The following is a 15,460-nucleotide window of genomic DNA, read 5'->3' on the forward strand; positions in this document are numbered from 1 at the left end:
CCTTCCATCCCCGCTGTGTCCAATAAGAAGGGTGCCCACCATCCCCGCTGTCCAATAAGAGGGGTTCCCACCATCCCTGCTGTGCCCAATAAGAAAAGGGGTTCCCCCATTCCCACTATGCCCAATAAGAGGGGTTCCCACCATCCCCGCTGTGCCAAATAAGAGGGGTTCCCACCATCCCCGCTGTGCCCAATAAGGGGGGTTCCCACCATCCCGCTGTACCCAATAAGAAGGGTTCCCACAATCCTTACTGTGCCCAATAAGAAAAGGGGTTCCCCCATTCCCACTATGCCCAATAAGAGGGGTTCCCACCATCCCCGCTGTGCCAAATAAGAGGGGTTCCCACCATCCCCGCTGTGCCCAATAAGGGGGGTTCCCACCATCCCGCTGTACCCAATAAGGGGGGTTCCCACCATCCCGCTGTACCCAATAAGAAGGGTTCCCACAATCCTTGCTGTGCCCAATAAGAAAAGGGGTTCCCCCATTCCCACTATGCCCAATAAGAGGGGTTCCCACCATCCCCGCTGTGCCAAATAAGAGGGGTTCCCACCATCCCCGCTGTGCCTAATAAGGGGGGTTCCCACCATCCCGCTGTGCCTAATAAGGGGGGTTCCCACCATCCCGCTGTGCCCAATAAGGGGGGTTCCCACCATCCCTGCTGTGCCCAATAAGGGGGGTTCCCACCATCCCTGCTGTGCCCAATAAGAGGGGTTCCCACAATCCTTGCTGTGCCCAAAGAGAGGGGTCCTTCCAATCCAGCTGTGCCCAATAAGAGGAGTTCCCTCCATGCCCAATAAGAGGGGTTCCCGCCATCTCCGCTATACCCAATAAGAGGGGTTCCCACCAACCCCGCTGTGCCCAATAACAGGAGTTCCCACCATAACCGCTGTACCCAATAAGAGGGGTTCCTACCATCCCCGCTGTGCCTAATATGAGGAGTCCGTCCATCTCTGCTGTGCCCAATAAGAGGGATCCTTCCATCTCTGCTGTGCCCAATAAGAGGGGTTCCCACCATCACCCGCTGTGCCCAATAAGAGGGGTTCCCACCATCCCACCTGTGCCCAATAAGAGGGGTTCCCACCATCCCACCTGTGCCCAATAAGAGGGGTCCTTCCATCTCCGCTGTGCCCAATAAGAAGGGTTTCTCTATTCCCACTCTGCCCAATAAGAGGGGTTCCTATTATCCCCGCTGTGCCCAATAAGACGGTTCCCACCATCCCCACTGTGCCCAATAAGAGGGGGTTCCCACCATCCCCACTGTGCCCAATAAGAGGGGTCCCTCCATCTCTGCTGTGCCCAATAAGAGGGGTTCCCACCATCACCCGCTGTGCCCAATAAGAGGGGTTCCCACCTGTGCCCAATAAGCTGTGCCCAATAAGAGGGGTCCTTCCATCTCTGCTGTGCCCAATAAGAAGGGTTCCTCTATTCCCACTCTGCCCAATAAGAGGGTGTCCTACCATCCCCCCTGTGCCCAATAAGAGGGGTTCCTACCATCCCCCCGTGCCCAATAAGAGGGGTTTCCACCATCCATTCTGTCCCCCATAAGAGGGGTTCCCACCATTCCCACTATGGAACATGCAATCTGTGTAGTGACACCGAATCTACATTTCTCTTTCGTTCATTGACGGACACAGCTCCTCATCCTCACCCCAGTCTGGCCAGCGAGCGCGCGCAGGACATGGGCCCCTCCATGAGACGGTCGGACCCCTGTGATCCCCTCCCTCCCATTCGACTCCCACCCTCATCGGTCTGGTGGTCCCTGTGGGCCATCTCGCCCCCCCATCCGCTCCCCCCCCCCCCTTAACTGATGCTGGGGCGGTGGGGTGGCCTGGTCCACTGCCTAAGGTGGGAGCAGGGTGCTATGCTGGCGAGGGGGGTGGGGGTTGTGCCGCCGGCGACTGGATGATCAGCTGTGGCGGGGGGAATGTACCTGGTGGGGGCTCATGCCACCGCCCCCCCCCCCCTTCCTATCTTTGCCGTTTTTCTGAGGCCTAGGGATCCCTCCTGGTGCCATGCGGGCTGACGTTTTTTTTTTTTTTTAGCCGGTGTGCTTAATGCACAGCGGCCATGTTTGTGTAGTCCGGCCACCATTTTTTGTTGCTTTTGCTATTGAAAGTAGCGATGGCGATGACAGTAGAGCCCTCTGGGTGGCAATTTGGGAAGTTCCTCACTCCTCATCCCCAGTGCTGATCATTGTGCATGCAGTGCAGATTCTCCTGGTAGCTGCGGTTCCTGGCGGTGATGAGTCTGGTGGGGTCCTTTCCCTCTCTACTAAGGATTGATTGGTGCTCTGTGGCTGGTAACCGGGTGGGCTGCCAGAGCGGAGGGAGTTGTCCCTTAGCAGTGTTTTATCCTTCCCCCTGGTGACTCAGATAGTATGGATGATTACTGATTGTAGCTGTGCGTGACGCCTTAAAGATGAAGGACGCAGCTGCGGCTGCAACAGGGGCGCAGGTTCCCTTTGGCATTCACAAGCCATCCAGAGCGGCAAAGGCGTTTCCTTTCCCTTCCTATTTTTACAGAATTGTCACTAAAGAATGGGGACGACCAAAGCGTCCCCTTGGGTTCCCTAAGAGATTTTGCTAGGGGATATCCCTATGAGGAGTCCCTTCTTAAGAAGTGGACTGTTCCACCAGTGGTGGACCCTCTGGTTTCCAGATAAAACAAGGCAACCCTGATTCTGGTTGAAGAGTCTCCGGCCTTTAAGGACCCGACTGACAGGAAGGCGGAGGCAGTGGCCCACAATATGTACACTCTGGCTGGTTCGGCACTGAGGCCGGTGTTCACCATTGCCCTGGTGTCAGACTCTGACCAAATGGGCTAGGCTTTTATGCCGTGACCTGGAGGCGGAGTAGCTCCCCCCTGCCTTTGCTGAGCTGGTGGACCAACTGGTCCAGGGGCTGCAGTTTATCTGCGATGTCTCTTTGGATGTGGCTCCCCTGATGGCTTGGCACTCTTTCAGCAGTGGTCCTTCGGCGTTTCTTTTGCTCAAATGCTGGTCTGCAGATTAGACTTCTAAAAAGGCCTTGAATGATCTTCCCTTTCAAGGAGATCGCCTGGATGACATCATTAAAGGTCTCGCAGGGGGGAAGAGTACCTTTTCTCCCGCAGGCCACTAAGGGCAAGGCCCCTTGTCATAGACGTGGGCCCTCCTTCTCGGCTCATAAGAAGTTTTTTTCGTCCCTCAGGGTCGACTGACAAGAGATTGGAGCCCTTCGGGGCCTTCTCTGGAGGATCCAAGCGAACTTGGTCTGGCAAGTGAAGAGCGGGCTTCTACAGACTCGTGGACAAAGCCTTTTCAGCATGAAGGTGCGCCCTCACCCGTATCGGAGGTGGGGGGACGCCTTCCCTGGTTTCCAGGACTTGTGGACTCCCCTGGTACAAGTCAGGTGGGTCCACGAGGTCATTCTTACCCTAGTGTAAGGTTCTTCCTTCCAACGTGTGACTGTCCCCGGTCCGCTTACAGGCTCTTTTTGGGGTGGTGCAAGACCTTTTACTTTAGGGTGATGGTTCTGATTTTGGAAAGTTTCCAGGGGTTTTACTTAAACCTGTTTACAGTCCCTAGGAAGGAAGGCAAGGTGCGTCCATTTCTGGACCTCAAGGCTCTGAACTGCTTTGTGCGGGTGCAGAAGTTCAGAATGGAGTTCGTTCGGTGGTGGATTCCCTACATCAGGGGGATTTTTCTTGTCTCCATCGACCTCAAGAACGCTTACCCTCCCATTCCAATACGTGTTGGTCTCCACCACTTCCTCCGCTTTGCCGTGGGAGAGGAGCATTATGAGTTTGTGGCGTTACCCTTTGGTCTCGCTTCTGCTCCTCGGATCTTCACAAAAGTGTTTGCTCCAGTGCTAGCAATGTTATGCCAATGGAGGATCGTTGTATTGGGCTACTTGGACAACCTCCTTCTGCGAGCGGAGTCTCCTACTGCTCTGGTGGAAAGCATGGAAATCACCATACGATCTTGAGGGTGTTTGGCTGGATTCTGAATTTTCAGAAGTCTGCTCTGGTTCCATTCACAAAGCTGGACTATCTGGGTCTGACTCTGGACTCGGCCTTAGCCAGAGTTTTCCTTCCTCTGGACAATCTCCAGAAACTTCAGGGTTTAATTTGTCTCCTGCTCTCCAGCAGATGGTAATTCCTCCGGACATGTATGCCGTTGCTGGGCCTGATGGTGACTACCTTTACCTGTTCCATTTGCACAGTTCCATACGAGGTCTGCAAGGGAGATTCTGGCCAAATGGGGCAAGAATCCGCAGTCTCTGGAAAATCCGATCCAGTTAACATTGGGAATGAAAGAGTCCCTGATATGGTAGTTTCGTTCTTCGGCACTTCGGTTGGGCAAATCGTTCCTCCCATTGTAGTGGACAGTAGTCACCATGGATGCCAGCCTGTCTAGCTGGGGAGGCGTCCTCCGCAAAATTTCTGCTGAGGGGGTCTATACACTGAAAGAGTCCAGACTACCAATCAATGTCTTGGTACTCCAAGCGATCAGACTGTGTCTGGAACATTTGACAGATCGTCTTTAGGGATGTCCAGTGCGCATTCAGTCGGACAATGCCACGGCCGTGGCTTATGTCAATCACTAGGGGGGCAAAAGAAGTGTCCTGTCTGTTCTGGAGGTAGCTGGCCATCTAAGTTGGGCAGCGGGGTTTGTTCCAGCCCTCTCCGCTGTACACATTCCTGGAGTGGAAAACTGGTAGGCGGATTACCTCAGTTGGCAGGCGTTGGACCCAAGGAGAGTGGTCCCTTCATCTGGAGATGTTTTATCAGTTGTGTCTCCAGTGGGGCATGCCGAGGTGGATCTGTTGTCATCCCGGCTAAACAGAAAGGTACAGAGAGGTTTGTGGCTTGGTCACGGAATCCTCTGGCGGATGCCACAGATGCGCTGGTGGCCCCGTGGGGTCAGTATCGGCTGATTTACTCCTTCCCTCCTCTCAAGCTTCTGCCAAGACTTCTATGCAGGATCGAGGCAGAAGGGATTCCGGTCCTCTTAGTGGCCCTGGACTGACCTCACTGGGCTTGGTACACCGATCTGGTGCGACTGATCGCTGACGTTCCTTGGAAGTTTCCTCTCAGGGAGGAACAGCTGTCCCAAGGACCAATCTTCCATCCTGCTTTACAGTCGCTGGCTTTGACGGCTTGGCTGTTGCACCCCAGGTGCTAAAGGATAGAGGTTTATCTGAATTGGTGATTCCAACGCTGATAAAAGCTAGGAAATCTACTTCTAGGAAGATCTACCATTGTACGTGAAAGACTTACATTGCATTGTATGAGTCTCTTCCTCGCTCTTTTTTCAGTGGCTTGGATTTTGACCTTTCTTCAAAGGGGGTTTGAGCAGAAACTGGCTTTGAGTGCCATCAAGGGTCCGTTGTCGGCCTTAGCGGTCTTCTTTCAACGGCCCTTTGTCACATACTCCTTGGTGCGTACTTTTCTTCAGGGAGTTAGGCACTTGACTTCTCCTGTGCAATCTCTGTTGCCGTCTTGGGACTTCAGCTTGGTGCTCTCAGTCCTCCAGAACCTCCTTTTGAGAATCTTCAGAAGATTCCCCTGCTTACGCTGTCCCAGAAGGTGGCCTTTTTGGTGGCTGTCCCCTCTGCGAGCAGGGTGTCAGAACTGGCAGCTTTATCCTGTCGTTCACCTTACTGGTGGTTCTTCGCCTCGTCCGTCGTTCCTTCCAAAGGTTGTCTCTGATTTTCATTTCAATGAAGGCATTGTGTTGCCTTCCCTGTGTCCCAGCCCAAAACATCCTAAGGAAATTGCCTTGCATGCCTTGGATGTGGTCTGGGCAATTGGGGGGTACCTGGCAGCTACGGTGCTTTTTAGGAAATCAGTCTCACTATTTGTGCTCATGGATGGGCCTCGGAAAGGGCTGTCCGCTTCCTCCAGATGGATCAGACAGACGGTGATTCAGGCCTTCCATCATCAGGGGTCAGGTTCCTCCATTCCCTGTTGAGGCACACTCTACCCGGACGCTCAGTGCCTCCTGGGCCTTCCATCATCAGGGGTCAGGTTCCTCCATTCCCTGTTGAGGCACACTCTACCCGGGCGCTCAGTGCCTCCTGGGCCTTCCATCATCAGGGGTCAGGTTCCTCCATTCCCTGTTGAGGCGCACTCTACCCGGGCGCTCAGTGCCTCCTGGGCCTTCCATCATCAGGGGTCAGGTTCCTCCATTCCCTGTTGAGGCGCACTCTACCCGGGCGCTCAGTGACTCCTGGGCCTTCCATCATCAGGGGTCAGGTTCCTCCATTCCCTGTTGAGGCGCACTCTACCCGGGCGCTCCGTGCCTCCTGGGCCTTCCATCATCAGGGGTCAGGTTCCTCCATTCCCTGTTGAGGCGCACTCTACCCGGGCGCTCCATGCCTCCTGGGCCTTCCATCATCAGGGGTCAGGTTCCTCCATTCCCTGTTGAGGCGCACTCTACCCGGGCGCTCCGTGCCTCCTGGGCCTTCCATCATCAGGGGTCAGGTTCCTCCTTTCCCTGTTGAGGCGCACTCTACCCGGACACTCAGTGCCTCCTGGGCCTTCCATCATCAGGGGTCAGGTTCCTCCATTCCCTGTTGAGGCACACTCTATCCGGGCGCTCAGTGCCTCCTGGGCCTTCCATCATCAGGGGTCAGGTTCCTCCATTCCCTGTTGAGGCACACTCTACCCGGGCGCTCAGTGCCTCCTGGGCCTTCCATCATCAGGGGTCAGGTTCCTCCATTCCCTGTTGAGGCGCACTCTACCTGGGTGCTCAGTGCCTCCTGGGCCTTCCATCATCAGGGGTCAGGTTCCTCCATTCCCTGTTGAGGCGCACTCTACTCGGGCTCTTAGTGCCTCCTGGGCCTTCCATCATCAGGGGTCAGGTTCCTCCATTCCCTGTTGAGGCACACTCTACCCGGGCGCTCCGTGCCTCCTGGGCCTTCCATCATCAGGGGTCAGGTTCCTCCATTCCCTGTTGAGGCGCACTCTACCCGGGCACTCCGTGCCTCCTGGGCCTTCCATCATCAGGGGTCAGGTTCCTCCTTTCCCTGTTGAGGCGCACTCTACCCGGACACTCAGTGCCTCCTGGGCCTTCCATCACCAGGGGTCAGGTTCCTCCATTCCCTGTTGAGGCACACTCTACCCGGGCGCTCAGTGCCTCCTGGGCCTTCCATCATCAGGCCTCAGTGACGCAGGTTTCAAGGCGGCCACCTGGTTGTCGGTGCACACTTCAACAAAGTTGTATAAAGTGGATGTGTTGGCATCTGCAGATGCTTCCTTTGGCCGCAAGGTTTTGCAAGCTGCTGTTTAGAGGACCTGGTCCTCTGTGAGGGTGGATTGTTTTTTTTCTGGTGGACTCCAGTTGTCTTGGTTGAGCTCCTCTTTACCTGGTTGGCTATAGTTGGCCTTGGGAATTTCTTTTTGTTGTTCCCACCCCTCATGTTTAACACTGCTTTGGGACGTCCCATTGGTTATGAAGATCAGGAGCTGTGTCTGTCAATGGACGAAAGAGAAAATGGGATTCTTGACTTCCCGTAAATTCCATTTCTCTGATGTTCATTGATGGACACAGCACCCACCTCTCTGTGGAGTTATAATTCTTCTGACACTGCCTGTAACTAAACTGAGTGCCTATAGCAGAGAGGAGGAGTATACCCCCTGGGACCGCCCATAGGCATAGCCAGACTTTTTTTCCTGACTAGTATCCTACTCCTGTAGGGGGCAGTATAACCCAATGGTTATGTAGATCAGGAGCTGTGTCCGTCAATGAACATCAGAGAAATGGATTTTACGGTACGGTTCACACTATGGCGATCCGACTTCGGCGGGACTTTCATGGACTTCACATAATGGCAGTCAATGCAAGTCGCTCCGACTTCGGTCAAAGTAGTGTAGGAACGACTTGAGTCTCTCCTATTAGAAGGGTTCCCATAGCGCTGAATGGACCGCGACCCATTTTTATCTCCCGTCTGATCAATGTTTATAAACAATGTTACTTTGTATCTCTCTATGTGGTGAAGGGTTCGAATTTCGGGGGTTTGAACAAGTTTATGTGTGCTGGTCATGGTCTCAGACTTTTGGTCATATATTGGGGTTGGGGAGTCATTGAGCCACCATCTTGAATTTCTTGTACTCCTGATTATATATGAGTGTGTGTGTATATATGTACAGATAGACCCCCCCCCCTTCTGTACCCCCATTATTATGCAGGCGCTGTGATTGGTTGGAGTATTGATAACCCTGACTCCTCCCCCCCCCTTCTCATGTCCTGCAGATGTCTGGAATGGACCATAGGAGGGCGGCTATGTTAGGAGTGGGATCTGATCCTGAAGGGCCACTGAACCCCCCCACTGCAGACAGCAAGGATCAAAGCCTGGAGAGCCGCCCCAACCAGGACCCACAGCACTTCTCCCCCACCCCCACCCAGCCCGAGGACAACCTTCAGCTGCAGGCCAAACGGACTAAGAAACCCCCGAAGAACCTGGAGAACTATGTGTGCCGGCCGGCAATAAGGACCAGCATCAAACAGACCAGGAGGAGCCGCAAGATGACCGAGGAGAGCGGTGAGGAGGTGGGTAAGAGCCCCCGACTTCTCTTCACCTGGGGGGCCCACCTGGGGGGGAGGGGGCACCTGAACAGGAACCAAATATAACTGAGAGTTTATTACTAGAACCTCTGAGTTATATCGGGTTCTAGTAATAATCTGTGAGATATATCGGGTTCTAGTAATAATCTGTGAGATATATCGGGTTCTAGTAATAATCTGTGAGATATATCGGGTTCTAGTAATAATCTGTGAGATATATCGGGTTCTAGTAATAATCCGTGAGTTATATCGGGTTCTAGTAATAATCTGTGGGTTATATCGGGATCTAGTAATAATCTGTGAGATATATCGGGTTCTAGTAATAATCTGTGAGATATATCGGGTTCTAGTAATAATCTGTGAGTAGTATCGGGTTCTAGTAATAATCTGTGAGTAATATCGGGTTCTAGTAATAATCTGTGAGATATATCGGGTTCTAGTAATAATCTGTGCGTTATATCGGGTTCTAGTAATAATCTGTGAGTAATATCGGGTTCTAGTAATAATCTGTGAGTAATATCGGGTTCTAGTAATAATCTGTGAGTAATATCGGGTTCTAGTAATAATCTGTGAGATATATCGGGTTCTAGTAATAATCTGTGCGTTATATCGGGTTCTAGTAATAATCTGTGAGTAATATCGGGTTCTAGTAATAATCTGTGAGTAATATCGGGTTCTAGTAATAATCTGTGAGTAATATCGGGTTCTAGTAATGATCTGTGAGATATATCGGGTTCTAGTAATAATCTGTGAGTAATATCGGGTTCTAGTAATAATCTGTGAGTAATATCGGGTTCTAGTAATAATCTGTGAGTAATATCGGGTTCTAGTAATAATCTGTGAGATATATCGGGTTCTAGTAATAATCTGTGCGTTATATCGGGTTCTAGTAATAATCTGTGAGTAATATCGGGTTCTAGTAATAATCTGTGAGTTATATCGGGTTCTAGTAATAATCTGTGAGTTATATCGGGTTCTAGTAATAATCTGTGAGTAATATCGGGATCTAGTAATAATCTGTGAGTTATATCGGGTTCTAGTAATAATCTGTGAGTTATATCGGGTTCTAGTAATAATCTGTGAGATATATCGGGTTCTAGTAATAATCTGTGAGATATATCGGGTTTCTAGTAATAATCTGTACGTTATATCGGGTTCTAGTAATAATCTGTGAGATATATCGGGTTCTAGTAATAATCTGTGAGTAATATTGGGATCTAGTAATAATCCGTGAGTTATATCGGGTTCTGGTAATAATCTGTGAGTAATATCGGGATCTAGTAATAATCTGTGAGTTATATCGGGTTGTAGTAATAATCTGTTAGTAATATCGGGTTCTAGTAATCTGTGAGTTATTTCAGGGTTCTAGTAATAATCTGTGGGTTATATCGGGTTCTAGTAATAATCTGTGGGTTATATCGGGTTCTAGTAATAATCTGTACGTTATATCGGGTTCTAGTAATAATCTGTGAGTTATATTGGGTTCTAGTAATAATCTGTGAGTTATATCGAGTTCTAGTAATCTGTGAGTTATATCGGGTTCTAGTAATAATCTGTGGGTTATATCGGGTTCTAGTAATAATCTGTGGGTTATATCGGGTTCTAGTAATAATCTGTGAGTTATATCGGGTTCTAGTAATAATCTGTGGGTTATATCGGGTTCTAGTAATAATCTGTGAGTTATATCGGGTTCTAGTAATAATCTGTGAGTTATATCGGGTTCTAGTAATAATCTGTGGGTTATATCGGGTTCTAGTAATAATCTGTGAGTTATATCGGGTTCTAGTAATAATCTGTGAGTTATATCGGGTTCTAGTAATAATCTGTGAGTTATATCGGGATCTGGTAATAATCTGTGTGTTATATCGGGTTCTAGTAATAATCTGTGAGTTATATCGGGTTCTAGTAATAATCTGTGAGTAATATCGGGTTCTAGTAATAATCTGTGAGATATATCGGGTTCTAGTAATAATCTGTGAGTTATATCGGGTTCTAGTAATAATCTGTGAGTAATATCGGGTTCTAGTAATAATCTGTGAGTAATATCGGGTTCTAGTAATAATCTGTGAGATATATCGGGTTCTAGTAATAATCTGTGAGTAGTATCGGGTTCTAGTAATAATCTGTGAGATATATCGGGTTCTAGTAATAATCTGTGAGTTATATTGGGTTCTAGTAATAATCTGTGAGTTATATCGGGTTGTAGTAATAATCTGTTAGTAATATCGGGATCTAGTAATAATCTGTGAGTTATATTGGGATCTAGTAATAATCTGTGAGTTATATCGGGTTCTGGTAATAATCTGTGAGTAATATCGGGATCTAGTAATAATCTGTGAGTTATATCGGGTTCTAGTAATAATCTGTGAGTAATATCGGGTTCTAGTAATAATCTGTGAGATATATCGGGTTCTAGTAATAATCTGTGAGTTATATCGGGTTCTAGTAATAATCTGTGAGTAATATCGGGTTCTAGTAATAATCTGTGAGTTATATCGGGTTCTAGTAATAATCTGTGAGTTATATCGGGTTCTAGTAATAATCTGTGAGTTATATCGGGTTGTAGTAATAATCTGTGAGTTATATCGGGTTCTAGTAATAATCTGTGAGTTATATTGGGATCTAGTAATAATCTGTGAGATATATCGGGATCTAGTAATAATCTGTGAGTAATATCGGGTTCTAGTAATAATCTGTGAGTTATATCGGGTTCTAGTAATAATCTGTGAGTAATATCGGGTTCTAGTAATAATCTGTGAGTTATATCGGGTTCTAGTAATAATCTGTGAGATATATCGGGTTCTAGTAATAATCTGTGAGTTATATCGGGTTCTAGTAATAATCTGTGAGATATATCGGGTTCTAGTAATAATCTGTGAGTTATATCGGGTTCTAGTAATAATCTGTGAGTAATATCGGGTTCTAGTAATAATCTGTGAGTTATATCGGGTTCTAGTAATAATCTGTGAGTTATATCGGGTTCTAGTAATAATCTGTGAGTTATATCGGGTTCTAGTAATAATCTGTGAGTAATATCGGGTTCTAGTAATAATCTGTGAGTTATATCGGGTTCTAGTAATAATCTGTGAGTAATATCGGGTTCTAGTAATAATCTGTGAGTTATATCGGGTTCTAGTAATAATCTGTGAGATATATCGGGTTCTAGTAATAATCTGAGTTATATCGGGTTCTAGTAATAATCTGTGAGTTATATCGGGTTCTAGTAATAATCTGTGAGTTATATCGGGTTCTAGTAATAATCTGTGAGTAATATCGGGTTCTAGTAATAATCCGTGAGATATATATCGGGTTCTAGTAATAATCTGTGAGTTATATCGGGTTCTAGTAATAATCTGTGAGTAATATCGGGTTCTAGTAATAATCTGTGAGTTATATCGGGTTCTAGTAATAATCTGTGAGTTATATCGGGTTCTAGTAATAATCTGTGAGTAATATCGGGTTCTAGTAATAATCCGTGAGATATATCGGGTTCTAGTAATAATCTGTGAGTTATATCGGGTTCTAGTAATAATCTGTGAGTAATATCGGGTTCTAGTAATAATCCGTGAGATATATCGGGATCTAGTAATAATCTGTAAGTAATATCGGGTTCTAGTAATAATCTGTGAGATATATATTGGGTTCTAGTAATAATCTGTGAGTTATATCGGGTTCTAGTAATAATCTGTGATTAATATCGGGTTCTAGTAATAATCTGTGAGTTATATCGGGTTCTAGTAATAATCTGTGAGTTATATCGGGTTCTAGTAATAATCTGTGAGATATATCGGGTTCTAGTAATAATCTGAGTTATATCGGGTTCTAGTAATAATCTGTGAGTAATATCGGGTTCTAGTAATAATCTGTGAGTTATATCGGGTTCTAGTAATAATCTGTGAGTTATATCGGGTTCTAGTAATAATCTGTGAGTTATATCGGGTTCTAGTAATAATCTGTGAGTAATATCGGGTTCTAGTAATAATCTGTGAGTTATATCGGGTTCTAGTAATAATCTGTGAGTAATATCGGGTTCTAGTAATAATCTGTGAGTTATATCGGGTTCTAGTAATAATCTGTGAGATATATCGGGTTCTAGTAATAATCTGAGTTATATCGGGTTCTAGTAATAATCTGTGAGTTATATCGGGTTCTAGTAATAATCTGTGAGTTATATTGGGATCTAGTAATAATCTGTGAGTAATATCGGGTTCTAGTAATAATCTGTGAGTTATATCGGGTTCTAGTAATAATCCGTGAGATATATCGGGATCTAGTAATAATCTGTGAGTAATATCGGGTTCTAGTAATAATCTGTGAGATATATATTGGGTTCTAGTAATAATCTGTGAGTTATATCGGGTTCTAGTAATAATCTGTGATTAATATCGGGTTCTAGTAATAATCTGTGAGTTATATCGGGTTCTAGTAATAATCTGTGAGTTATATCGGGTTCTAGTAATAATCTGTGAGATATATCGGGATCTAGTAATAATCTGTGAGATATATCGGGATCTAGTAATAATCTGTGAGTTATATCGGGTTCTAGTAATAATCTGTGGGTTATATCGGGTTCTAGTAATAATCTGTGAGTTATATTGGTGTACCGGGTCCAACCCTTCCCCGGTACACATAGAAATGATGAGCCTCTCTAGTGGGAGGGTCCAACCCTTCCCGGTACACATAGAAATGATGAGCCTCTCTAGTGGGAGGGTCCACCCCTTCCCCGGTACACATAGAAATGATGAGCCTCTCTAGTGGGAGGGTCCAACCCTCCCCGGTACACATAGAAATGATGAGCCTCTCTAGTGGGAGGGTCCAACCCTCCCCGGTACACATAGAAATGATGAGCCTCTCTAGTGGGAGGGTCCAACCCTCCCTGGTACACATAGAAATGATGAGCCTCTCTAGTGGGAGGGTCCAACCCTCCCCGGTACACATAGAAATGATGAGCCTCTCTAGTGGGAGGGTCCAAAACTGGAGAAAAAAAAAACCCATGCATGGTGGACCAGGTGGATTGGGTTCCTTCTTCCATTGACACGCTTTGCGTTGGGCTTTTCAGGATCCGCTATCTCTATCTCAGATTGGTAAGGTTGCCACCATTCACACGTTCTCGGAGTTCTCCCCGGTGGATGATCGGGTCTCCTCTGATGCCAGTTTAGGATGTAAGGAGCTCCAGGCAGCGGAGTTCTTTAGACCCGTTTGTAACGTGAGCCTGTTAGCCTTTGGTTGCTGTGTTGCCCACCCCTTAGTTGGACGGCTTTTGGATGCCCCAGTTGTCTAAGACTAAAGATGTACAGCACGACTAAGAAACTGGGATTTGTGACTTACCAGTAGAATTGGTTTCCTGTAGTCCAGTATACAGGTCACTCCCTCTCTGTTCTGTATCATCAAAACTGAAGCTAGCCGGGTGTGGGTGGGGTTATAAAGGGGGATGTCCAATGTAGCTGGCAGTGGGAGCAGCTAAATATGGGATGTCCTTCTAGCTAGGAGACGGAAGAGTTGTATAGGGGATTGTCCTTATAGCTGGCATTTGGAGGAGTTATATAGTGGGATGTCCTTCTAGCAAGGAGGCGGAGGATTTATATAGTGGGATGTCCTTCTAGCAAGGAGGCGGAGGATTTATATAGGGGGATTTCCTTATAGCTAGGAGGCGGAGGATTTATATAGGGGGATTTCCTTATAGCTAGGAGGCGGAGAATTTATATAGGGGGATTTCCTTATAGCTAGGAGGCGGAGAATTTATATAGGGGGATCTCCCCTAGCTGGGAGTAGGAGTTATATAGGGGGATGTCCCTATAGCTGGCAGTGGGAGCAATTATATAGGGGGATCTCCTTATAGCTAGGAGGCGGAGGAGTTATATAGGAGGATCTCCCCTATCTGGGAGTGGGAGGCAGGGCTTGACAATTTTTCCTGAAATCTAGGAGCCAGCTAAAAAAGTTAGGAGCCAGTTTTTTTTTTTTTTTTTAAACTTACAACCAAGCTTTATTTAATAAAACGGATACTAAATTTACACATAAATACGACTAGAACCCCACTCTCCTCTATAGCGCAATTGGATGAAAACAGACTGTCTGTCTCTTTCCATCCGATGCCATCTGATCCGATCCACGGGATGGATAGAAAATAGAACCACCATCCGTCTGCTTTTGGCGGACAGGATCAGATGGCGGCAGATTACTGCTCCATAGAGGAGAATGAAGGGTCCGATCAAGTCTGCCTGAAAAACTGACAGGCGGACCTGATCAGACAGCCCGTGTGAAAGGGGCCTTCGGCTGTGGCATGGTGATGAGGAAAAAAAAAAAGATTATATATATATTTTATTTTTTTTTAATAATAATAATTGGAAAAAAATATATATTTTTTTTAATTAAAAAAAAGAAAGAAATATTATTTAGATTTTACATTTAAAAAATAAATGAAATTAATAATAAATAACCACACTCCCTGTCAAAGGTAACTAACTGGACAGGGAGATGGTAATGCATTGTGAACAAACAGTGGAAACAGTAATTACAACAGTCATTACTCCCGTCCACCACAAGAGGGCGCCAGTTCCCCATTGGAAGCTTCTCATCTCAAGTAGGCCGAAAAGCCGGGGCCTCAATTTTCGGACGGCCCGGAAGTCCGTGCACTCCGTGCGCGGAAGTCCGTGCAAAAATGACAGGACACCTTCTGCAGGGCCCCCCAGGCGCCAGGTCGCTAATTCTAGTCGCAAACGCGACCTGGCGCCCAGGTTTTGTCGAGGCCTGGTGGGAGGAGTTATATAGGGGGATGTCCTTATAGCTAGGAGGCGGAGGAGTTATATAGGAGGATGTCCCCTATCTGGGAGTGGGAGGCGTTATATAGGGGGATGTTCCTTAGCTGGGAATGAGAGGACTTTTATATAGGGGGATGTCCTCATAGCTAGGAGG

General features: G+C 47.2%; 1 protein-coding gene across 2 annotated transcripts in view; it reads left to right on the forward strand.

The window, feature by feature from the left end:
• ASH1L (ASH1 like histone lysine methyltransferase) overlaps nucleotides 1–15,460 on the forward strand; it is a 111,151-nt gene that overhangs the window by 34,067 nt on the left and 61,624 nt on the right. For both annotated transcript variants that reach the window (XM_082275397.1, XM_082275398.1), the window contains exon 2: nucleotides 8,237–8,533. In XM_082275397.1, the coding sequence (XP_082131523.1) occupies nucleotides 8,237–8,533 (297 nt within the window). The remainder of the gene's footprint in view (nucleotides 1–8,236; nucleotides 8,534–15,460) is intronic.

The sequence above is a fragment of the Pelophylax lessonae genome (genome assembly GCF_965119305.1).
Source record: "Pelophylax lessonae genome assembly, chromosome: 13".
Lineage (NCBI taxonomy): Eukaryota > Metazoa > Chordata > Amphibia > Anura > Ranidae > Pelophylax > Pelophylax lessonae.